The sequence below is a fragment of the Alligator sinensis genome, unplaced genomic scaffold (assembly GCF_000455745.1).
Source record: "Alligator sinensis unplaced genomic scaffold, ASM45574v1 scaffold781_1, whole genome shotgun sequence".
Classification (NCBI taxonomy): Eukaryota; Metazoa; Chordata; order Crocodylia; family Alligatoridae; genus Alligator; species Alligator sinensis.
The window spans coordinates 3,931,086-3,957,230 of record NW_005841845.1 but is presented as its reverse complement, the minus strand read 5'-3'; the positions used below and the strand labels follow the sequence as shown (position 1 = coordinate 3,957,230).

Genomic DNA, 26,145 nt, shown 5'->3' with positions numbered 1-26,145 from the left:
TTCCGCGAATAAACACGTGAGTGACAACAGAGACCGAAGCAGCTTGCACAATGCAAATGCCACTGTGATACTTTTACATCAATTTTGTTTCGCCCCCCCTTTTAATTCTCCCTAGGCAGGACCCAAACGAAGGGCCACGTCCATGACTGTGGAGTGGCCATCGCCAGCCTCCAGCCGAAAGGGCCTCGGCATTTAAAAGTCACGGCACAAAGGACGCGAGTTACCGTGCACTTGGTTGATCTCGGAGTTGGAGGACAGGATTTCATCCGCCAGCTTCTGGGCGGTGGGCAGCACCTCGGTGTGATGAGCCGTGATTAAATACTGAACGAACTTTTGGAGCTGGTCCCTGTTCATCTGGAAAAGGGTCTCTGAGATGGGAAGACGGAGTTTGACCTGGTCGGGCTTGCGGATCCTGTACAGGGAGAGGGCCACCACGTGGGCACAATAAAAAATGTCCTTGTTCCCGCAGCCGCATGTCACCGAGGTGATTTTGCAGCGGTCGAAGCTGATGGCCACTTTGTAGGTCATCTCTGGCTCCGTCGCAGTGGCGGGCTCCGTGACGGTCCCGCTCAGGTGGAAACCTGGGGCATGGAAAAAGAGGGGGAGAAAAAGAGATAAGGTTAACAAGCCTGATTTTGCAAATGGATGGCAACGCGTGCAAGCTCTGCAACACCGACGGCATTAATACCATGTGGGCACGTGCAGGCTGATGGTGAGAATTACGTGGCCTGAAATCTAAGTGTTTAGTGGGAACTGTCTACGTACTAGATCCTCCTGCCTCGTTCTAGGAGAGCAGCGCCGCCACCAGCGTGCAGCTCCAGGCCAAGAGACCGGAGGACTGGCGGCATGCACACCCATCTCAGCCCCCCTTCGGCGCCACGTCCTGCGCCGGCCGATCTCAGAGAGCAAAGAGGAAGAGGCTGCTACAGAACGAAGCACGCGCTGCTTTTTGCAACCCTCGGCCGCCCGGGGATCCATAACACGCCCAGTCGCACGCCAGGGGCTGTGCTCACGCTGGAGAGCTACGTGCAGAGCTCTGTTCTGACATCCGCTGGGTGACTACACCTCAAAACGATCGGGAGTACACGGGATCTTTACACACACACACGTGCACACACATCGGGGCCCTTTAGCCAGCCTATTTAACCACCAAGTCTATAGGACTACAAAAGCTATTGCTGCCAGGCCCCTCTCCCAGCCATCGTCTAATTAATCGAAGAGCACAAGGCCCAATCCTGAAGACTCTCACGCAGGACGAATGCCTGCCCCGTGTATCATCTCACCCGTTCAAACGGCCTGCTACTGCAGAGCCCGCCCCAGGTGGGTCCTGCTAATGGCTGGTTCTTTTACAAGGATATATTTTAAACCCCTGCCATATCCCCGTTCACTCCCCCAACACACTTTCGGACGCAGCAGCAAACGCAAGTGCTCCAAAACAGCGGGAGCAAATGGCAGAGGTGTTGACTGGATACTGGAGCCGAACCAGAGTTCGGAGAGCGAGATCTCTTCCAAGACCTCAACGAAGTCTCCTGCTTCGCCGCAAGCTCTTTGCCCATATTCGGTCCTTCAACAAAGTCCAATAACCCTTCAGAGCCAGGGAGCAAACCGCCAGGGGACCAGCTGCTCTGCAGCTCCCACCATGCTACTTCAGCCCACCAGCAGCTGCATTTAACAAACCCTGCTGCACTGCCGCACCGACACGCACACCTGCAAACTGAAGCGTAGCTCCCGGGTCAACTGGGAAAAGCCCTGCCCGGCTTTAAAACCCAGCAAGTGCACTGCCAGTCCAAGGAGCCAAGAGCAGAGGAATACGTCTTCCTTATTATTTGCGATTGAGACACCAGAGGCCAACGCAGCACTTAGCAAATACTTCTGACAGCTAGGAATTTCCTTCCTAGTTTAAAAAGACAATGAGGAAGAATTAGTCAGTGTCTACACAAGACTAATCTACTGCACAGTAAAGTGTCACCATCTACACGTGCAGGTGCTTACTGCACAGTAAATTAGTCTACTGCACAGTAAAGTGTCACCATCTACACATGCAGGTGCTTACTGCACAGTAAAGCCAAATAGCATTAATTGCACATGTAGACGCACCCAAGCGGAGTCCAAGAAGAGATCGGTCCCAAACAACTGCAGGGTGGGGAGATCCCAGGAAGGAGAAAGAAGCTTTACCCAAGAGAGGCAAGAAGTTGCGGAGGAAGGAACGGACACTTGAAAGTGAGCTTTCCAAACACCTGCCTTCCAACAGCGCTTATTGGAGAGGCTTCGAGCTGGGCCCCCGAGAATCAAGACAACCAAAATCACCAGTCACTTGTAGAAAGCCTAGCCCCAAATCCTCACCTGCTTCAGCGGGAAGTGGGGAGGAAGTCGTGGGTGGAGGGCAGAACAAATATCTTGTTTGCCCAGGGAGCTCTGCTGCTGGGTTTTTTTGCGGGGGTTTAATTTCTAATGAGAAGGCGGCACCGCCAGCAGGTTAATTCCCTTGACCGCGGTCGTATAGGTTGGGCTGTGTCGGAGCCCAGGGACCTGGCTACCAGCCCCGCGTGGCTGCAAGACTGCCCCCTCCCCAAGGACATGCGCACTTGGCCGGCATCACCAGAGCCCAATCAAGACCCCACGTCAACAGGAGTCTCTCCGGAGTCAGCCCTCCGGCTGAAAGGGTTACAATTAATGAGAGGAGAGAAAAGGGAGGGGAGAGAGGAAGAAAAAAGAGATGAAAATACGTTAACTGCATCAAACCCTTGTGCGTTTGCCAGCCCTCACAAAGGCTTCCCGAGACAAATTCTACCAGAGGTTTTTAATAAATGGCATCAAACCTAGCTATTTGCTGCCAGTCTCTTTCAAGCAGCGCCAAAAACCACATTCAAATCTGATTAAGTGTCAAGGTCTGCTTTCACTTTAGAAGGAGGGAGGGGAAGGGGGGAAATGCAGACCTGCTCGACAGATCTTTGCGGGCTCAGCCATTTGGATCTGCTCAAGCTCCGTCCCCGCAGGCTTGATAAAGCATCTAATTCGGTAATATTTAACTTCAAAAACAAGGAGGAAGCCAGGCGGGCCCCGGCTCCCTCCTCTTCTCACTGCAGTGCTGGCGGGCAGCTTACGCCTCGGCCACACCCGGGTGGGGATCTGGATGAGAAGTGTTACGCTTACTACACCGCAGCCCCACTTGGATCCCTCCTACAAGAGCTGCCCCACAGAAACGTGACGGATCCATGCCGAAGCATCTCTCTTCCACCACGGGCTTGAGAGGCAGCTAGCCGCGAGGCCAAGCGCCGCCCCGTTTCCTTTTTTAAGCGGATTTGAAGCAAAGTCATAAAAACTCTTCGGGACAAGTGATGGGCTCTCGAGGCTGCCCTAAAATGCCTTTCCGGGGCTGCGACCCCTGCTCCGGTGCATAAATCCAGAGGCATGCACATGCTCCTTGCTTTGGGCAGATGCTGGATCCAGGCCGGGAGCAGGAAACTGGAAGGCGAGATTTTTTTTAGGACGAATTTATTGAAATGCACGTAGTTTCATGGTCGATTCTCGGATTAGGAACTACCTGCATTTCAACAGATTCATCCTTAAAAACCAAGCTTTTTAAAGTGACAGGTGCACAAAAAGCATCTGAGTGCAGCAGCTTTTTTTTTTTTTTTTTAAATCTGTGCTGCTATAATTGTAAGACTGGTAAAATATTTCTATTTTAATACTTGAAAATTAATTTTGCACCCAGCCAGGCTTTAAATAAAGTTTCGGTTTAAAAATCATCATTTCTAACACTTATACACTCATCAAAATGTGTATGAAGATGCAGATAACCCTAAGCTATAACAACATTAGGGAGTGCTGTAATAGCATTAATATACGGCTCCTTTGTATTCGGCAGATTTACTTCTACGAGCCCACACAACAGCCGTCGGGGTGAGCCGAGTGGGCCGGGTCGTTGCTCCTCCTGGGGCATGGCATGCCCATGCCCAAACAGGCTGCCAGTACAAGGACCGGTAGCTCTGCCAGGTGTGAGGCTGAGCTCGGGCATCACCAGGCAGGAGGAGCCCAGTCCCTGCTTCGACCTGGGCCCACCTGCCTGGAAGCCCTCTCTGCCCTGGGAGATGCAACCTCTCCCAACTGGGCCCCGCTCATGGTTTGGCCACCAGCTGATGCAAAGTCCCTATTCAGGTAGCGCCAAGCTAGTCAACCTGGGCTTCCCGGCTCATTGACATCTCCCCGATTTAGAGAAGACCAAGCGGGGATTGAATAGCAGCCTTCACCTCCCTGCAGGGGGGTGCAAAGAGGATGGAGCTGGACTGGTCTCAGTGGGGGCAGATGACAGAAGGAGCAATGGGCTCACATTGCAGCAAGGGAAATTTGGGTTGGATATTAGGAAAAACTCCCTCACGAGGAGGGTGGTGCAGCACTGGAACAGGCTCCCCGGAGAGGTGGTGCAGTCTCCATCTTTGGACCCGGGTAGACAAAGCCTCGTCTGAGATGATGCAGTTGGGGCCGGTCCTGCTTGGAGCAGGGGTTGGACTGGATGCGACTCCTGAGGTCCCTTCCCACCCCCATTTTCTGACCCGCCAACGCTACTTCTCTACGATGCTATGATTCATTTCCTAACGACTCACGCCTTGGCTCTCAAGTACAACGTTTCTACCAATATAACAGCATGACACCCACTCGTAGGGAAAACACCCCATTAACCTCAGAGCAAACACACCCTATTACCCCCCCGGCTCCATGCCATAAATGCCTCCTGATCAAAGCAAGAAGGAGAACGTGAGCCCCTGCCTTCCACCGCGTGGCTAAGGATGACTGCTGGGCATATGTGGCGGTGGTGCACGGTACAACCCCCTCGCCTTGCTGAACATGCAGGGGCTGGATTACACGGAGGGGGGGAAAGCAGAGATGCATCAAAAAAAACCTTGTTTTATTTCTTCCTTTGTTGCTTCAATCCGGATGAAGTAACACAGAAAAGACCTAATAATCTGCACTATCCCCACGTGCAAGGGGATAGTGCAAGGGGATAGTGCAGCTCAATTTCAGAAGTTCCTACAGTTGGATGCTTATCTGAGACTCTATCTTCTCTTCCTAGCATGCATTCAATATAAACTAACTTGCTGTTTGATTTGCTGCCAGCAAACTGACAGTGCCAGGATTGGAAAAATCACAAAAAAAAGCAGCAAATCTCTTAGTTGTAATTAAGGTCTTGTTCCATCCAAGCTTCCCTGTGCCTGAGAAACAGCTCCAGCTTCTCTCACAACCTACCCCCATCACAATGGTCATACAAGGGCTTGAAATATGAGGGCTATTTCCCAGCTGATAAAATGCAAAGTGCAAGGTTCAAATGCACAGACCCGCTCTACCAGGTCTCCACGAGGTTGCAGAACGGGTAACGACGTGTGAAGTGAGAACCCGGCGGGGCCAAAACCCATCAGGCAATGCTCCTTTCTCCAGGAGCTATTTGCACGTGCAATGAGTTGGGAAAAGAGCGGGACTCCTGATGTTTCTTGAACGAGGGCACAAGCCTGAAGACAGCCGCCTGGGCAGCAAAGCTCACCTGTCCCCAGCAGGTGACAAGTCGGGTGGCTTTGTTCAACAGGCGCCGGTCCAAGCGGTGCAGACTGAATGCACGCAAGAGCATACACCGTGCACCCACCATGCACACCAACAGGGCCTGGCACGCAGGAGGATGTCTCCCGGCATATTAACAACCTCCTACAACAGAAGGGCGTGGGCTCCCGTGGTCCCCCGGCTTTCCCCGTGATGTCCCGTGTCAGGGTTGACGATGGATTTGTCCAGGACGGTTTGGACAGGGCTGATCCTGCCTTAGGCAGGGGGGTTGACCTCTGGAAGTCCCTTCCAGCCCACTTCTCTAAGACTTCATGATTTCTATATCACAATCATGACACCAGCCACGGCACAAGGCCAAGTCATTCGCTCTCTGGTTCCGAAGAGAAGCCTTGCTGCCTAGTTAAAGGGGCATCTTTGGCCTCCTATAAAAATGGAGACCTGTCCACTTCGTGCTGGTCAGCAGATCCTGAGAAGCAGCCACAAAGACGAACGGGGAAGGAGCTTGTTGTCCAACGCATAGGAGAGGTGGCAGGAGAATGGCCCCTTTGTTAGCGAACGGCACGACTCTCACGAGGGTCACGTGGGAAACCGAAAAGAGGGGCAAAATATTACAGACAACACAAGACAGAATCGTCCATCGATACGTCCCAATCTCAAGTTCTCGACGTTTCGGCTTTCGTGTTATGCTGATGCTAACTCGGTATTTCATTTCTGATTAATGTGGAGCCCAGCCTCTCCCTCCAATAAAGATCTATTTGGCGTGGGGATGTCACAAGGCAAGTCCAGTCAGTCCTGAGGTTGCCGTGACCATTGGGGCACTTAGATGTTGTATCAACCCTCCTGCACTCTGCCCTGTGCTCGGCTAGCTTCGTGCACTCTGCCACGAAGTCCCATCCAGTCCTTGATATCGGTTCCCAGCTCTTCTCGGGTCCATCTTTTTCTCTTTCCCCCCCCTGCGCCCTGCATGGTGGTGTTGGCGAGGGTGATGTTCTCACGATGTGTCCAAACCACTGCAGCTTCCTTCGTCGTGCAACCTCCAACAACAGCTCGTAGGTCCCGACGTCTTGACTGAGTCAATCCATCAGTCAAGACCACCAACGACGCTCAAAAATGCCTTGAGCCCAGAGCTTTGCAAAGGCCACTGGAGGCATTCTCCTCTGCAGAGTTTAGGAACCGGCCAGCCTTTGAGCCATAGCAAATCTCCTCTGCAAAACTTGGCTGGACTCGTGCATACTCTTGAAGAGTCACAGAATCACAGACAACGAGGGTGGGAAGGGAGCTCAGGAGTCACATCTAGTCCAACCCCTGCTCCAAGCAGGACCAGCCCCAACTGCATCATCCCAGCCAAGGCTTTGTATAGTCAGGTCTTAAAAACCACCAAGGAGACTCCACCACCTCTCTAGGGAACCCATTACAGTGCTTCACCACCCTCCTAGTGAGAGTTTTTTCTAATACCCAACCTCAACTTCCCTTGCTGCAGCTTGAGCCCATTGCTCCTTGTCCTGTCATCTGCCCCCACTGAGACCAGCCCAGCTCCATCCCCTTTGCAACCCCCTGCAGGGAGGTGAAGGCTGCTATTCAATCCCCCTCGGCCTTCTCTAAATCAGGGTGTCACTGAGCCGTGAAGTCCAACTACCATGTACCCACACACAGCCAAGTCCAAAATGTCAACGCATGTGCATAACAGACATGCATGTTGTTGATCTATTCAGCCAAACGGGTCTTCACGTATTGCTGGAGTCCTAAACCAGAGCACAGCAAACCCAGGTGCCCGTAACCCAACTCGTTCCAGGCTGCGAACCACAAAGCCAGCTGACACGAGCCAGCGCCAACCCACCTTAATCCAGAGGTCTCAAAAACGAAGCTGGACGTACCCTAGTTCAGTAGGTGCAAAGTCCCAAATGCCAAATCTGGCAGGACCTTTACAAACACACCCCTAATTGTGGAATCCATGCTCGAGCTGTTTAAAATCATAAAACATAAAAAAAAACTTCACATCTGCACCTTTATCAAACATAAAGGCCTGTACGTCTAACTGATTCTCTGTTCAGGCTGGAGTTGTATCGAGCTATGGAGGCAAATAAATGCACCAAAAAATTCAGAAGCTTCCAGCTTCAGCAAATTGTGAAAAAAAAGTGCAACGTTTCCAAGCAGAACAGAGGGCAACTGTATGTTTTTAGGCTAAAAGATTCAACTGATTTTGCTCAGACTTTCCAAAATGAATTTGCCTATAGGCTGGGAAAAATTTCAGGCCAAGAAATGGCATAACTCAGGCTCATCCCATCACACCTGCGTGCCCCAGCTTGGTTGCAAAAACTCATGGAGGCTCTTACTGACTAACCTCAACTGACTTAGATATGCAGCTCCCCTCGTTAGACTCAAAACACGCTCAAAAAATGCCAGTTCTTAGCCTTTGCTCGTTTTTGTTGACTGCAGAAAAAGGACAGAGCGATTCTTTTGTTGCGAAGAACGCGGGACCCGCAACAGGTCAGCGCGGCTTGGACGCTGGGTTGAGCTTGTGAATCGAGAGTAGGCATTTGCACACCTAACAGCGCCGATAGAGGAGAGCACCCCATGGCACCCCCACAAGGATCTGCCGACACCCCAGCCGCCAGCCCCGAGAAACGACCCGCGCCGGGACTCAGATTCACGACACGTGTGCAGCGGAGGGCCGCGTCCCTCCGTGGCTTTGTTTGCTTCCCGTCTCAGGGAACAACAGCGTGCGGATGGAGAGATGCTGACCCCGGCACCTGCCCACGGCGCTTCAGCCTCGGCTGGACCTGCCGGGAAGCATGGATGGACGTGGAGAAAGCCGTGACTTTCTCGGGGCGAGACTAACCTCATCTGTCTCGCTGCCCCAGGTGCCACCCGCTTGAAACGACAGGATGGGGGAAGGAAACCGATACCTATGCCTGTACATTAAAACATCAAGTGATTTCCTAGTGCCGAGGCTCGTATTCTGGGAAAGCGCCTTGCAAGATCAATACCGGCCATATGAGGAGAAGCCAATACACAACGCTTCCAGAAAGTCCCCGTCATTTCTCTTCCCCCACTGCCCAGCCAAGAGAGGCTGGTCAGTAATGCAGCTTCACCCTCCCTCTCCCCACCGCCCTTCCGAAATCCTGCTCGGTGCATTCAGCCCCCCGCTCCCACGAACCAGCATCTCATCCAGAAAACCTCTGTCCAAGCCCGTGTTTGCAACATGACCCAGCTGCAAAGTCAACCAGAAAGCAGGTCGGTGCCAGTGATGAGCCGCATCCTGTGGCTTTGCCTGGAGGAGCCCAAAAGTGAACCGAACCCGGTCCTTTCCCACCAAGCATCAGAGGGCTGGGCTCACCTTTGCACCCCGTCTCCCCACGGCAAAGAGTGGTCAGAGTTAAGGCCGGCGACGGAGCAAGCTCAGCTCTCTGCCAGGTGACTCGCCTGCAAATAAGCAGATGTTTTCCAGCCTGCAAGACTGTCAAGGCAGCTCAGCTTCCAGACAGGCAAGGACCTGGAAAACACATAGGAAAGACTCCGGGGATATTTATGGGAGGTGGCAGATGTGCACAAGGTAGGTTGCAAACTCTCAGCACAAATCATAGGAACTGGGTTAACGTGACCCCAAATATTTTTAAAATTTCCAAGCCGTAACGGAAAGGCATTTCCAGCTCAACCCCATCCAAGCTCCTCAGCAATTATCATGAATGCAAACCGACTGCTGCCGCAGCTCATAGTGGAAAAACCATTTGTTTTTCCACTGTGTGAAACCTATAATGAGCAGTGAATAATTACTGCAGCACTGGGTGTTATTTATAACCCCTTCCCCGTCACATTTCCCAACCAGCTCTCCAGCCGTTAACCTAAACCGGTCAATACTTGTGATGTGCGCACATGCTTTGCAGAAAAAAGGTGCCTCTGCTCTGGGAAGCTGGGTTAGCAAACGTGCGGGAAGCTTCCCAGCCCGAGTTCAACTGCTCCAGCCAGCTGAAGCTGACAATTGCCGTGTCCCTGACCTTGCAGTTGGAAAGAAGATGGGCTCATGAACTCATTTGCACATGACAATGCTCCAGCAAAGTGAATCATCTGCCTCTGATAGTAATGGAGAGTACTTCTCAGTACAGCCCTCCCAGGCTCCATTCAAATAGCGCAGAGCTGGCCTTTTGTGCTTTTAAGTGCAAGGAATACTCCGCTGAAGATGTGTGCAATTAAACCCACTTTTCTTGCTGCTCTTTTTATTCACCAGGACTCACAGAGGCGCCCTAGGCAGGTGTTGCCACACACAGATAAAACGTCTCTTTTCAGTGAAGGGGAAAAAAAAAAAAAAAAAAAGGAAAGGAGGAGAGACGAGGAGGGGGAAAAACACTGAATCCATTGTAATTTCTCTCTCGCAAAACACAATATTGGTGGCTCGAGAGATGCAATTAAAGCAGCCAGCCCCTACAAATGCATGCCTTTTCCCCCTCCGAAAGCAATTCCTTTTCACGACGCATGCAGGCTCGATATGCAGAGGGGCAGTGATCTGGCCGGCCCTTATGGCGAGGTCCGCTAGCCGGCGGGGGACGCGAGCTGGAAAAATGCTGACGCAGCGCAACGCGGCGGCGTGTTATCGACTTCCCCCGTTTTCTCCGGTTTCCTCGTTACCGCCCGGCAAAGCAAACCGCAGCGTTCGCGAGGCAAACAAAGACCTCGAGAGAACGCCGCCGGGACCCACAGCCAGGAGGAGCAAGGGGCCGACGCTAAATGAGACCGTCCCTGTCTGAGCAAGTCTGTTCCATGTCGAAGCCCCCAGGACCCCATCGTGGCACCGTGTGGTCCCAATCCCCGCACAGCCCAGGCCCCACACTGGAGGAGGGATGGAGGGACCAGCAGCTGGAGGAGAGCCCGGGGAGGGCCACACATCAGCCACCAGTTGGGCAGCCCTGCTGCCCGAACACAACCCACCGGAGACCTCCATGGGTAGCCTGTACACGCGTGAGCTTTGCACACGCATCGGCAGATGGGCCAAGCAAAGGAGGAGCACAAATGCTTGCACACCCTACCAAAAAGACTGCAGTCCGGAGGGTGGCGGAGGGGAAGAAGGGCACGCTGCCGAGAGGCAGGTAGGCCGGTGCGTGCTGGGGGTGGCCGTCGGCTTCTCCCAGCAGCTGAGTAAGCTGGAGGGACGCCCTCCTCGCCATCTGCTCCTCTCCCAGAGCACCTCCTGCGACGCAGGAGTCAATCCGCTGGTTTCTATTCCCGTTAACCTCTATAATCAGTCACAAGGGCCCTTCTTTGCTTTGCTCTTTATCTGCGCCAGCTAATGCGTGAAGTGGCCTTCGCCTCCCATCTGTTCCGGCATCAGTAGAGTTAAAGAACAATGCAGCTTTCCCGGCCCCGGCATTCACTTACACAGATGCCCTTGTATTAACTCAATTTTCCAGCGTTTCCCACTATTATCCGGACAAGGCTTTGGGTGGTTGTTTATTTAGAAGCCCGAAATGGAGATTTCCCGTCGTCCATGGGCTTTGGGAGCCGTCCCAGGCTCCATTTCAGTGATGCTTTCTCAGACAATTCGAACAAAACAAGGATCAGACGATTCAAAATTATTCCCACATCCTTCCCACCCACCCCGCTCTTTGATGTCTATAAGACCTGGGATGCGTCTCCTTCCTCCAAAATGAAAAACCCTCTCGCCCCACCCAGCCCATCCATCAGTTGTCCTGTAGGCAAATGGATTTTTAATCTGCCCAGACGTGTGAATCAGATGCATCTCCTGCTAGGAAGATATGGATTTGGAGGGATGTCTGCCAGGATGGGGGAGGGATAGAAAGCAAATTTAAAAAAGGAAAAAACCTCAACTAAATCCTGACTGCACAACGGAGCTGCTCATTCCAAGCCGGGTGCGCTGAACGAGGATGCTAGCAAACTGAGCTTGGGGCAGGTGCACTGTGGTGCTAACACAACGGAGGGAATATGGGGAGAGGACAAATACAGCAGGTTTTGCTGTGAGGGAGAGCCGGCTTCACCTACGAAGGGAGTAAAGGTGCAGTGCAATCAGGTCTGAGTTCTGTGGGGCTGCAATACGTTTCTCACTTCGGAGGAGATGAAGACCGGTGACACACAACGCCCGAGACAATGAAAACAAAAGCAAAATAATCCCTGCTCCGCGTAATAAATCCCCGCAGAGAACCGGTGAGCGGGGCTATCTGCTTTCAAGCAAGTCGAGAGGAGCGCTTTGGCATTTGCCTCTGCCTTCTCTTGCCTCCCATTAATGGTGCGTCTGAAGGGTCAACGTCTTGCAAAACCACTTGACGCTCCAACCTGCAAGCCTGGAAGAAGAAGATTTCCATGAAAAGAAACTGAATCCATGGAAAAGAACTGGAATAAAAACCAACCTTTGGGGGTTGGACTAGATGACCTCCTGAGGCCCCTTCCAATCTTAATTTTCTCTAACGAGCTCAAGCAGCCAGGTTCTGGTGCTCTGTGTTGACCAAGGCTGCCAAAGATAGTTCAACCTCCATATTTCCACCTTGCCCCAGTGCAAGACGCCCAGGCACATGAATGCCAGTCTTCCAGTGGTACAAACTGGCCTGGCTCGACCCACTGCACTGGAGCTGCTTGGCTGAGAATCTGCCTCCGCGGGCTTGTAATCAGGAATTGCTCATTAGCACCCCAGGGACGCACACCTACTGGAGAACGCACGTCTTCAGTACGTTTGAAACCGAACGGCGCGATTCCCCGCGTGGCCCGATATAGCGATCCGCGTGTCTGCCAGGGAACGCGGCGGTCCCACCAAAACCAATCGTGGTACGCACGGCCCGTGGCAGACCCCCTTTCCAAAAACTACCGCTGCGCCCCCGCTAGCAGTAACGAGGCTCCTTTGTTCTGCGCCGTCCGAGGCAGCAGGAACCCCAAACCCAGATCCAATTAGCCCCGCGCTCGCAATTTTATTAAGAAACAATCGAATCGAAGCCCGCCACCCGGGCTGCTGCCGTCACGGCGTCACACCTGCAGGATGCAAATGCGGCTAAGTAGCCACCGTTCGATTTTGCTCAAGGAAAATTCAGCGCTCCGCCGATCTGCTCATCAGGGGGAAAACCCCCGGTGCCAGCAACTCTGTCTGAATAAAAATTGAGTTATGTCTGCATAATCCTGTTAAATCGGTCATCGTCTCCTTGTAGCCGTTGTCCCCGGCTCCTGGTTTACGCTCTTGTCCCTGTGTCCCCTCTGGGTGGGAAAGGAGTTCCTTTGCAACGTGGTAATGTCTTTTTCTCTCCCGTCATTCATCCTCATTGTTGACCTGCTTTTCAGAGACAGGGCAGGCACAGCCGGGAGGCAACTTCTCGGGGCCTTTTGTTCTCTTCTTGGCCTCAGGCAGGGGCAAAGCCTTGTATTTTGCCTCTTACCAGCACAGCTCCTTGGTGACAGCTTAGAAGCATGGCTGAAAAGGAAGGGGAGGGGAACGGGTCCGGATCTGCATATGGCGATGTGGAAATGGAAAACAATTTAGAATTAAAAACACTGCGAAACCTTGTCTTGAAACGTCGCAGCCGGCCTGGCTCCGCTGCGATGGACGGGAAGAATCGCACCGACTTCACGTTACCGTCCCAGGCGAGTTGGGAACGTGCAGCTCCATCAAGCTGCACGCCACCACCAGAAGGCGCCGGGAGCCCGGCACTGCAATGGCAGAAGACCGCGTTCGCCAGCCGTTCTCAACCTTTTCAACTGGAGGCAGCCCTTGCTGGACTCAAGGCCCCTCGGAAAATGCCGACTCTTCGTTTTCTCTTGTTTTTTTGACAACGGGAAAACACTAGAGCAGCTTTTTTCTGTTGCAAAGACCTCTGGACACAACAGGGCACCAGGGTTTTAAGACTCTGGATGCCTATTTGAAATACGTTTCAATGAAAGGTCTCTCCCCCTCGCCCACATGGCTCTGGGATGCAGAACCAGTAAATGGTGAGCGTTCAGCATCTACTATCAATGCAAAGGGATGCAATACAGCCACAATCAGTCCCGAGGTACCAGACCTTAAAATAGCAGCCTGACAATTTGTGGAAAAGCCATTTGTTAACATTTTCCTGGCCTTTAAAAAAAAGTTTATCCTGTCAGACGGGAGGGAATCGGGCAGTCCAGAGCTGCAGGGAAAGAAGGCAAAGGTTTCTCCGAGGCAGCCCGCGCTTTCTTTTTAGGACGTGGCTTTTCCGAAAAAGCGATGAAACCCCGACTTCCAAAACCACGCATCAATACTTCTAAGAAAACTGTATTTGCCAAGATATTTCCATGAGCATATCTCGACGGCCATTTCCGTAACGCTTTTGGCAAAACATTTGGCTAAAATATTTCATGGGGAGAAAAAAAAAAAAAGAAAGCAGAAACAAACAAATCAACAAAAAACCCTCGGAAAATGGACTTGAGTTTGGACCCTGTGAAACGGAAACAATATTGGTAGTTTAAGGTTTCCATATTTCTCCCCAGCTGGCTCCATTTACAGATAAGGAACACCATTTTGTTTTAAAAAAGGCAAAATTGATTTTAATGTTTTTATCGTGTCCACACATCACTCAGAATAGGCATTAGCCCCCCAGCCTATATTTCAGACGGCCTAAGGATTCACTCCTGCTCATAATACTTTTGGATCACCCAACTTCCATCTACCCCGTACTTCACTTGTACCGATGGGACTCTGCTCGTCTTTTCCGTCGGTCTGACTTCTGCCTCTCTCCAACTCATCCAAAGCAGACACAGGAGAGAGGCTTTAATGCTTGTCAGATAATTAAATTCCGCAGACAATGAAGTGACAGTCCGTGCAAGGAAAGGAAAAGCACGACGGTATCCAGAGGGCTTTTTGGTCTCTAGCCCGGTCGTGCGTCCAGGGGAGCCTTTGTGCAACACGGACTCTGAGAGGAAAGCATGCAGAACCCAGATAGGACCGGCGGCTATCTCCATGGGAGGAAGATGAGTCAACGGTGGAGACTTAAGTAGGCCGAGTCCTGAGCGAGGACCGTTGGAAAGACAGACTCGTAGTTTTGGAAGAGACCTTAGGGCCACCTAGTCCGGCCCCAACAGACACGACTTTCCCACTCTATATGCCACTGTTGAGAAGCCCTGTCCTTCTAGCAGCAGCCAAACACCCCTGGCCACGTCGTGGTACCCAGCCCTCCTTCCTTCTTGACTCCAGATAAAGGCCTACCAGGGTAGGGATGCAAGCAGTCAACTCAAGGAAACGTAGCCTCTATTTTCTATAGCCCCCGTTTATCTCCATGTACGGTTCCACCTCCTTGTCAGGCACCCACGGTTGGAAGTCAGGGTCTCGGACTAGACAGACTTCAATCGCACCCATCTCCAGAGCTGGAAACCCTGGAGATCTATCCCTGACCTGCCCCTTTCATTCAGGGAGACTTTACTGCGTTCATTTATATCATTAACCCATAAGGACTCTTCTTGCAAGAGAATTTCACCTAGCAGATCCAAGCCAAACATTTTTATAAAGATAAAATGAATGCTGAAAAAGAGTTTCATTTAGTTTAATTAGGGAGACCCCAAAACACAGTAAAGTTGCCCCCAGGTTTTCCTTTTTTCCCTTTTCCTGCAGCCATAATGTTTAATAAAAATATGCAAGCCGAAATTCTGTAGTTCATTAGGGCTCGTCTGCCTGGGAAGTTGACAATAAATCCCTCTGCTGGCTTTTTATTCCAAAATAAATAAATAAATAAATAAGTGAGTGCATTAATTAGTCCAGAACTGAGCATCCATCTGTATGAGAAGCCCTTTGGGAATAACTATTGGAGAACAGCTTACTCCGCGACAGCTCTTCGGGTCTGTTTTCCCATGTAGACAAGCCCTTTATTGGAAACGAAAGGAAACGGGCCAGCAAGTCCTTTCCCCAGGACCGGTTGCTCCTCGGGAAAGGATACGCAGGCGAAAGGAGGGAGAGCTGCACGGCGATACTTGCTGGCAGGGGTTCGGATCCCATGAGGGTGAGATAGGTGGGAACAGGTGGTCTCTTCCCAGCCCCGTCGATGGTTTTCTGTGCCAACCTGGGTGAATCTCTTCACCTCTTGGCCTCAGCTTAGGTGATCAGACATCCCAAGGCTATTTTGCTTTGCACTGGTCAAGCATCGTGAAGGCATGAGAGGACTTTTCTATGCCCAGACAGGGCTGAGTCCTGGCACCACAGGGTTGAGCAGACCCACCGACGTGGTCCTCACTCAGGAGTTGGTTGGCGAGGCCCCTCTGGGCTCGTCCCCAGTGGCACATCAGAGACGAAGGGCTCGAGAGCACGTTCAGGGGTCTGGCTTAGAGCTGTCCCTTCGGGGTGCTTCTGAGGTTTGCAACGTGCCTAAAGGGGCAGGGGGTCGGGGCGTGCGTGGGCTCCTCTGTACCACCTCTTGCTGCTACCACGATGCCAATAAGGCCAGACAGGTGCAAAGGAGACTGCTGCTATCACACCACTATGGAGCAGCGAACCGCACGGTGTCCGGACACGTGGCAGCAACACCAACAAAAAGATGGCGCAAGTTGGGTTCGGGAGGTGGAAGAAAGGCGCTGGCCATTTAGCAACCCAGATGGCAATTCCAACGCGGATCCATATCACGAACACGCTCAGATCCCACCGGTTGGATCGATAAAGAAAGTTCCCGGGTCTTCTCTGGAAGAATCTTTTCCAAGAAGAAAGCTGCTTTCATGATCTCTCGTAGCATCAAGGGGACAAAACGCCCACCACCACCCAGCCCCATCATGACGCAGAGGCCAGAAAGACCCACAAAACTCATCCCAGCCGACCGGCTTGCAAGCCAGAGGAGAGCCCACTCCAACAGTACTGTACAAACATCTCAGAGGTTAGACCGGGGTGCTCAACTTCTGGCCCGTGGGCTAGATCCGGCCTAAAGACAGGCCCCACGCCACTCATCTAGCCCACGGGGCCAAAAGGTTGAACACCCCTGGATCAGACAGTTGCAAGCAAGAGAGAGGCAACTGGAGACCCTAATGGCTCTCCCCTCACTAGAGACCCACCAGCAAAGTCCAGGTGAGGTCCAGTTAGCAGCAGATCCCCCAGTTCTGCCTCTATGCCCAGTAATCACCAGTGTCACCTGCCGGGGTGTAATTTTTTGTCTTTCTTTCTCTTTTAAGCTCTCCATCATGTTGTGTTAGCATGACCTTCATGGCTGGTCAGGAACGGCCTGAAAGGGGAAGGAGGATGGAGGATCCCCGAGGACTACCCAGGGTTGAAAGGAAGGTGGTGGAGATAAAGACCCTTGAAGGAAGAAGCCACATTATTTTGGAGAAAACCTGATGGCAGCAGCACGCCGTTGGGGGCTGGTCCCGACTGTCACGTGCCAGCTCTATGGTACATGCAGCCTTTGGCATAATAAACGGTTACAAGCTGATAACCGGTGAAATCTCATCCGTCTCTTCTTCATGTTGGAGGCCGTTTACCAGCTGCCTCTGTAAAAAAACCCAACTCTTAACCTCTGATGCAAAACCTAACCTATTTTGGCTGGGGGGGAGGAAAAAAACCCGAAGATATTGTTATTCAGTACACAGACTATACTGCAGTCGGCTCCATTTGCTTCTGGTGCAGTGCAAACATCTCGAACGACAGCGCAGAATGACAAGATCTATCCTTGGGACGGCTTTTGCTACAGTGCAAGGAAGGCAAAGAAAAGCCGGCGACGCGGCGAAGGAGAGATCTGTTTGTCCTCCCTGGAATTTGTAAAAATAAATACCGGAGAGTGGGGGAAAAGAGGGGGAAAGCATGAGTTATGCAGCTAAAACAAGCCATACAACTCAAGGGAGAGGAGAAAATGGTGTAGCTAGGCTGTTATTAAGGGTGGGGGGAACCCCTCAGTATGGCATGAAATCCTCTTGGCACCGGGAGCGGATTCTTAGACTTCCAAAACCACAGATGTCTTTCAGTAATTAAGTCTCTCTCTCTTTTAAATGAAAAGTAAAGGGAAGGAGAGGAAAAAAAACAACACAACCCTGCAAAACACAGCCAAATACCTGCTTTTCGACTGAAATATCACTTGGAAAACCCACAAATTTCTCGTCTCCCCGTGCCACTTCAAAGCCCGTCCAGGCTCTAATCCACTGCTGTTTTGCCCCTTTGTTTAATCAGTCAACCTAGCCCTGGCTCCGCTGTACACGCCAGAGATTTCTCAGGGCATTTATTTGGACGCGAGATCTGAGCAACCAAACTCGATGAACGCTGGATAACGAGAGAGAGAAGGCAAAGAGCAGGAACGTGGCCACGTGCCTTTGCCCAGAGAGGAGGAACATGGGAACGCTGCCAAGGGGAGACGCCGCCGTTTAGTGGTTTTCCCCCAAGAACAGATGTGGGTTAATCCGCGTTAGAGCATCTCCAGCTGAAATGGCAGGTCCCAGGGGGAGGGATGCTATTTCAAGTGAAAAGGAAGTCTTCCAGGATAGGTAGAAAAATTCGGTACGGCCAGTTGCAGATCCCGACGGATACCGAGGTCAAACATCTCCAGCAGCGGACGGCCAGGCCACCCTTCTCCCAACATCCCTCGGGCACTTCCGAGCAGCCACGTCAGCGTGCCAGACCTGCCACACGGTACCAGTGATGGCATCTCAGACAGACCCAGAACGGGTAGACGTTTGCTGAGAATCCTTCTTCCCACTCCTCCGTGCGTCATAAATGAGCCACCTCCATCGATCCATGCTCCTGCTCAAACATCGCACGGAAATAAAGACCTCCAAGCCGATTTGCCCTGATGAACTAAGAGCTCAACCCCTTTGCTTCTAAAATATATCCCGAGCCAACTCAGGCCTGCGGCAGGAGCCTTGTTTCAATGACCTTCACCAGCGAGTCTCCTCTTGCCATCGCGGGGCCCGGTTTGTGCACGTCAGCAAAAAACACAATCAAAGCCGAAAGGAGCAAGTCTGGTTTCCCGTTCCAATAATAAAACGTCCAGACAACGCCGGGCGCTGGGGGAGGGAGAGGAAGAGCCGAAAACTGCTTTCTAAACCAAGTCTGGAGCCCAGGGAGAGCCCGAGGGAACAATGCAGCGATTCAGATCGCAGCTCGACCCCGCCACCTGCCCGCGCACGGACCCTCGTTTCGGCCACAGCCGGGTTTCGACTCCGATGCGAATCCGGAGTGCCTGCGCGGTGATCTCGCTGGCGTAACGGAGCGAATTGGCCCGCTGCATGCAAGATCCACGGCTTATCGCAAGCCAGCCAGACTCTCCAGCGATACGGGGAACACAGCCACACGCCTAAAACAACGCGCCCCGTCAGCCTGACAAAGGAAGCAGCGTCCAGATGAGCCTTAAGATGCTGCGAGGGCTTTTGAAATAATTCACCCTTGTCTTTTTCCCCCTCCCCGCTGGTCCATTTTAGGCTGCAACCCCCTAAGCAACAGAGACCAGCGGCGAGCCTCTGGAGCAACCCTAGCTGCGAGCTGCAGCTGGAGTTTCAAGACGAACTGGAAGCAGAGCCCCATGATGGGGAGAACATCTGCAGCCGCGAAGAAGAGGGTGATGTCGAGAAGTGAAAAAGCGAGGGCGCGAAGGGCCCGGCAAGCTGCAGGGAAGCAGCCTGAAGACAGGATCTTCTCCAGGAATAGCAAAAGACCCCGCAGGGTCACTGCGGGTCAGTCCCGGCGGGAAGCTGACTCAGAGCTGACGATGCACGGAGAAGGAATTCAGCCGGCACCGAGACATGCCCTAACGAGGCTGGAACGAGCCCAGCTCAACACCCGTTCGGGGGGTGCAGGCAGCTGTCAGCAGCGTTGATTCAGCAACCTCGATTCCTTCCAGAGCATCCCCGAGCTTGCGAGGCGACTCGAAAGCAGCAGCACTTTCCTAACGCGAGCTTTGATGGGGAAGTTCCCCGCCACCGTGGAGTCTCTACCGCCCTCCTCGCACCAAAAAGCAGAGGGAAATCAGGGGCACTGGGGATGCTGCCACCCCCACGTAACATGGGGATGGAAAAGCAAAGCGTGGCAGAAGCAGCCAGGCTGGGGGCCCTTCAGATGCAAGGCCCGCGGGACCCCAACCGCATACGGCGTGGGGAGGAGAGGGTCCGTCTCCCTATCCAAGTCGCTAGTCGATGCTATGCAACGGGTGCATTCAACGCTACGCCCTGCCCCGGCAGCGATAAGAGACAACTTCTGCTGGACTCTTAGCCAGAAAACTGCTCTCCTCCAGGGAGGGGTGGAGATCGCTCCCCCGCCTGCCAGCAATAGCCTTTCTCCCCGTAGCTCCCTTCAAACCAAGCCTGAGACCACTGACCTTCGGATGACTGCCCTCGGTCACAGCCCAGCCAAAACGGTAAAGCCAAGGCCAAAAGGCCCAGGGACGACCCAAGACGATGTCCGGAGATGGACTGAAAAGGCGGAGATGCTGAACCCGGCGGACCCCCCCCTCCTGCTGATGTAAAACTTAGTGCCAAGCAAACCGAAGAGAAGGGAGGGAGGAAAAACCCCGCTATTGCCACAGCCCTTGGAGCGAACAAGCTGCATCTGGAAGAGCAAGCCCTCCCCTCCCCGCAGACCGCGTTCTTGGTCTCAACCCTGGATATTTTCACGGTTTCAGGAAACTCGGAGGTCAGCTGTTCCAGGAAGTGCCTCGTTCCAATGGAAACCCAATAGGATACGGTGCATAATTACAGCCCAAATGACCCTCATCCAGGCAGTGGAAGCAAAGGCTGGGAAAGTCGCCCTGGCTGAGAACACCTGAAAACTGATCCCTCCGAGCCGATTCATTCTTGCCCCAAATGGCGCCGCTAACGAGGTTCCCTGCTGTTGCCTAGCAACCAGAACCGTTTGCTGCACTGATGTGCATTAGGCATTAAATACCCCCACACTTTGTTTTTGCAGATGAGGAACAGCCAGGAGATAAGAGGGAAGCTCGTTCCTCCTCCCGCTCTATTGTCTGCGCGTCTGCTTGCCTGTCTAGCGTGCACCTGTCGGGAGAGCGGGGGAAAAAATTCAGCGTGCAACATGCACAACACGCGTGGGAAGGAAGCACGCCTTCGGTCCTCAGCCCACACTTTGGTGCAGATGTCTGCCCTCTCACCCCTGCGCCTCCGGGGCTTCCCCTTGCAAGCCGGGTGGATCGGGACCCTCAACTCAAAGCCTTGCCGGGACCCGGGCTGTTTGAAGAGGGGGTGATGGAAGAGGGGTGGGAAAAGCTCTTTGCAAGCTCAACCGATTCACCGGGGTCTCTCTTCCAGCAGGTGACCGCACAATGCAAACAGAGGGCAGGGGAGGAAGCTGAGCAGGAAAAACCCTGTCATCGATGCCCCTCCACCCACCGTCTTCTCTTGTCCAGGCGAAATAGCCCTAATTTTCCCAGCTTTTCCTCGTCAATCTTGCACGCTGGTTTTGTGCACTGCTTTAAAACTGTACCAGGATCTGGTGTGCACAAACACACAGCTAGTCTGGGGTATCTGCCCCCTTCAGTGCTGGTCCGATAGCAATAGGCTGTCGGCCGTGAGCAGGTGGCTAGTCCAAGACAGGTTTTTGCCCATTTTTACAGCTTTTGGTGCAATTCTCTGAATGGCCTAGTTCCCAGAGGCTTGTGCAGTGGGGAAAATCTCAGCAACTATTGAAAAAATAAGGGCTTTTTTTTTTTTTTTTTTTTTTTTTTTGGGGGGGGGGGGGGTCAGCAAGGGGAAAAACAGGCTTGAAACCATAAATGGGCACCGTGAATGCTCAGAAACGGAGCCGTTTCTTCATTTAAATCTCATTATGTTTTCTAAGCCGATCACACATTTATGGAGGACCTGGTTCACAAGAACATGAGAACTGCCATGTCCTGGGTCAGACCATGGGTCTGTCTTGCCCAGTGTCCGGTGTCACGGGGCAGCTGGAAGGGCGAGCGACTGAGGCCGAGCAGGGTTTTGCCCCTGCTCCTCCCTCCCTTGCAGCCCCCAGCATCAAAGGTCCAGGACGGTCTGTCTCAGAGGCCCTGCCCTTTACTCCCATGCTCAGTAGTGACCACCAGCATGTGTCCCATCCCTTTCTGAACACCCAGAGATATGGATGCTATTAAACTGAGGTTGGTACTGGACCACACACCTTACATGAGACAGTTCAGCTTGTGTTACTATACCCCCTTCCCTCTGTCTCTCAACTCAGCCCATCTTTTCCTCTTGCCTCTAGGAATCGTCTCGCCACTGTACGATGACCTAGCTCACGCCTGCCCTTCACCTCCAGGATCAGCTACAGGATCCCAGGCCAACATTACCAAGGGCACGTGCATGGGTTTCGATGGCATCTAGTCCTGGCAGTGCTCAGACGTTGGCAGATGTCTACAGGACGTGGTTTTGTGCTGTCTGGATTATAGGGATTGGGACAATACACAAAGGTCAGCAAAAATTTCATACATCTGGCAGCTCTCTCACCCCTTCTGTCAAGCAGCAACCTGAACAGAAATGATAGAGGGGGTCACGTCATGGTATGGAGGGAAAAGTGTGTAGAGCGAGACCTGCTAACGCCTAATCCTTTGTTTCTCTGGATAACGCATCTAGCCGCTTATTGGAAAGGTTGCTCCCACTCTTGTAGCTGCAATAACAGTACCCAAGAAAACCAGTCTAACATATATTTGTATATACGCTCTGTGACCAGTGAAACGTCTTGGTAGCTGCTCTTGTTGATATATATAGATATATAGATATATCTAAATCTAGATATATAGAGATATTTGATCGATAAAGATATATAAACATATAGATACAGATGTAGACAGACAGACGTAGACATAGACGTAGACATAGACATACACGTAGACATATAGACAGGCAGACAGACGTAGACATAGACGTAGATGTAGATAGATTAATTGATGGATTTGATCAATCTAGCCCATCTATCAATCGATCTACCTATATCGATGTCTATATGTCTACGTATCTATATCTATATATCTACATATGTACCTATATGTTTATATATCTATACCTATCAAACATCTCTATATATCTAGATTTAGATATAGATGTATCTATACATCTATACACATCAGCAAGAGCAGCTATGAACACACTTCATCGGTCACAGAGCATCGCTCACCATCTCCTGTGCTGGGTGCGCCCATGTCTTGAGCTTCCAGCCTCAGGTCAGGAGCCTACCGACACCCTGAAGTCACAGCTAAGAAGGCTGTAGCTACAGCAGAGGAGGCAGAGAAGAACGAAGTGCTGTAGCTAAACACAAGAGAAGCCGACTCGGTGTCCTCAATAAGAGGCTTAAGTCCTGGCAACTGAATAACGCCCCCTAATTCTTTAGTCACGCACATGGCCGGGAGCATCCTAGCTTGAGGACCCGCTAACAAAGCTGTAAGAGGATGGGTTTTGTGGGTGGGGGTGGTACAGGGCATAGCTACTCCATAGAAGATTTTCTGCCCAATGCACCTGGTTTCTGTGGCAAAGGACGCACACGTGCTGCCCTGGGAAAGTGCAATGGTCCATGCGGAGATGTTCCTCCCTGTGAAGGGCAGATGGCTCCTGGACTGGGAGTCATTTGTGTGGCAAGGGGAGCAAGCAGTGACTGAATGGACAACCCGCTGGCAACCCAAAGGACCACCCGCTGGCAACCTACCCCATGCTCACCATGCGCTCAGGTGACAGAGTGGACTCAGCTTTCCTCTAACCACCTACGAGAAGACAATCCTGGTCCTCAGGCGCCAGAACAACTTGGTGGACGACAGGAAAGGGAGGCTGGCAGGCACCTCAGGAGGTCACATCTATCCCAGCCCCCTGCTCAAAGCAGGGTCAGCCCTGACTAACCCATCCCAGCCACGTGTCTGTCCAACCTGCTCTTGAACACTTCCAAGGATGGAGATTCCCCACCTCTCTGGACACCCTGTTCCAGTGCTTGACCACCCTCAGAGGCAGAAAGCCCCTCCTCATCTCCAGCCTCAGTTTCCCCTGCTGCAGCTCAAGGCCATTGTTCCTGTCCTGTCCCCTGCAGCCACAGAGAAGAGCCTGTCTCCATCCTCCTGCTCCAGACTGATCCTTCTGGGCCTACGATGTCAGAACGAGGTCCAACATTGCACCAGCCTCCCTCCACACACCACCACCCCCATCGTGCCCCTACAAAAGCGGGACGCGTCTGTTTGCATTTTGCTCAAGAGCCGCCCCAGTGGTTCTTTAATATCTAGGAGTCTGCTGCCTCTCACCCATCCCCAAGCCATGCAGACACACACACGGGTATATGCACACACGTGTGCACAGAAAGATCTCCATGGAAAGAGTCTTCTGGTGGAGGCTGGGGTAATGAAGGCAAGCCAAGTGCAGGGGGGCTGGACCCGATGATCTTGTAAGGTCCCTTCCAGCCCCTAACACCTATGAATCTATGAACTAGAAGTGAAGTGCTTCACCTTAGCAAGTGCAGCGACACAAGACCCAATTTCTGGGTGTTTCCCAGGCAGCTCTTGACCTTCTTTGTTCAGACACCAGCTCCGTGATGCTGCAGTCGGACGGTCCCAGCAAAGATGCTGGGAGTGACACCAACACTGCCATCCAGCCCGACTTTTTAATGACTTTCCTGGTAACTAATTATGTCCCTCCCCATCCCTCAAGCGGAGTGGAGAGTCTAATCCGTGCAACCCATGTAGCACACAACAGAAGGAGGGATCCAGTTGATCATGGAAAGATCCAACTTTGCATCTACCTACACTAATCATGCAGGGCTCGTGAACCTATTGCACTTTCTACAAGGTTTTATGACCAAGGATGCGTGTGCAAAGCCAATGCTGCTGTAACTTTATAGAGCATCCATCATAAAACACCAGCCAGGCTACTGCAGACATACCTGAATAATTTAAATTATCCTGGTCTTATGATTTAGAGGTACCAGCCTCTCTCAAAAGAACAGGCGCTACCAACATTATTTATTATTTATATTACAGAAGCAAAAGAAAAACAAAGCAATTAAAATTTTGATTAAAATCTTAAATTCTTAATACACCAGCGGGAGAGGGGGAGGGGAGACGCACTTACAAATGACGAAATATATTCATTTATGTGGAAAAAAAGTTTGACTTTTGGTGACCGGCTAGGCGTCATGTCCTAAAAGCTGCATTTCCCCTGCAGGACTTGAAGACACCAATAAGACCTGAAGCAATTATACACGGAGCTTACTTGCTTCTGAGATCACCTACAGATGAACTGAATAAAACGAAACGGAGTTCATTTGTAAAAATGCCCTCGCCTACTGTTTTGCCTAGGGCTTTCTGCTACTCGAAGGGCTTTACAGGACATGGAACAGCACCCGCTTCAAACCTATGGACTTGAGCGTCCTATTTGCACCAGTTGGGCATCACTACCCCTCTCCCTCCCTGCCACGGCCAGCCCAAGTGCTGCAGCAGGCTTGGGGCAATGCCTTAGCATGGGTGGAGGCGACTGCTCACGACAAGGGATTTAACAGCTCTCGCTGTTTAATGTCTGTACGTCGCACCGGGAGGGAAGTCAATTAAATGGACAGTTGGCTGTAAACTCGCAGAGGCGCCCGTGAGAGGTAGAGGTCAAAAACGTTCAGGTGCTGCAGATGGACTCACGAAAATAACCGGGCCCTAAAGCGAAGTTAATAATCCAGGCCTGGGGCAATGCCAGCCAATAAGACTGGAAAAAAAAAGTGGAGGAAATGAAAGCTAGGATTGGTTCCCCAGTTAATGGCACTATCGACCTCTGCCCCCCCGAGATCAGGCTCCGGCTTGCCCTGCCCGCGCTGCACGAGCCCTTTCGTCCCCAAGACAAGGGCTGCTGCAATTTCAGACATTGCACGTTCAGTCTCAGATTTTGATCCCCGATGCTCTCTGGGTGCTTGCGGGGGGGGTTGCGCAGCGGGGAAGGGTTCGAAGTGTCAGTTTCTACCTAGGGCCAGCCCGAGCCCAGTCGCTCCGACCTAACACAGACATCAAGTTCAAATTCATGCATTTGAACTAACCAGCCTGCCCCCCACCCCTGCACCCCTGCCACGTGCCAGACACAATGGCCCTGCGGCCTGCCCCCGCGGGGGCGCGGGCTCGCATTCCAGAGGCATTCAGCGGCCATCCCCATGGCTGCAGCCGGGAGAGGAGCCAGGCACGCCGCCAAACCCGGGAGTGACAGTGCAATATTTGGGAGGACCGGAGCAGCCGGCTTTGCAGCCGTAGCAAGGGAAAGTCGACTACCGCGTGCGACCCACCAGGGAGGCTTCTCTCGCACGGGGACGCAATCGCCGATGAGCTCCTAGCCAGAGCTGCCGGGCTTTGTTCTGCATATAAAAAAAAGTCAGAAGGGTCCAATATAGCAGAACAGCTGGAGCAACCTGTCTCCACGCGCGCGGGGCAGCGTGATGAGCAAGGTGAGCAGCCTACTTTGGATTCCATTTTGCGGTTAATCAACGGAGCGTCCGTCGCCAGGGGCTGGAGGCAGGGCGGCCGGCCCCGTTTCTGACGACAATTAAACTTCCTCTACTTATTTTCGGCAAGATGCTGATCGGGTATTTAAACTGGCCACCAACATGTGCATGCACACACCCACCCACGAGTCAATGTGTAAAGTCAATGTGCAACCCATCTGTCTGCTGAGCACATGCACGTACACACACACACACACACACACACACACACACACACACACCGCCACACACACACACCACACCCACCCAACCCGCCCCCCACACAC

General features: G+C 52.4%; 1 protein-coding gene across 1 annotated transcript in view; it reads right to left on the bottom strand.

The window, feature by feature from the left end:
* ZSWIM5 (zinc finger SWIM-type containing 5) overlaps positions 1 to 26,145 on the bottom strand; it is a 120,238-nt gene that overhangs the window by 27,137 nt on the left and 66,956 nt on the right. The window contains exon 2 of the mRNA XM_025206737.1: positions 225 to 581. Coding sequence (XP_025062522.1) covers positions 225 to 581 — 357 coding nt within the window. The remainder of the gene's footprint in view (positions 1 to 224; positions 582 to 26,145) is intronic.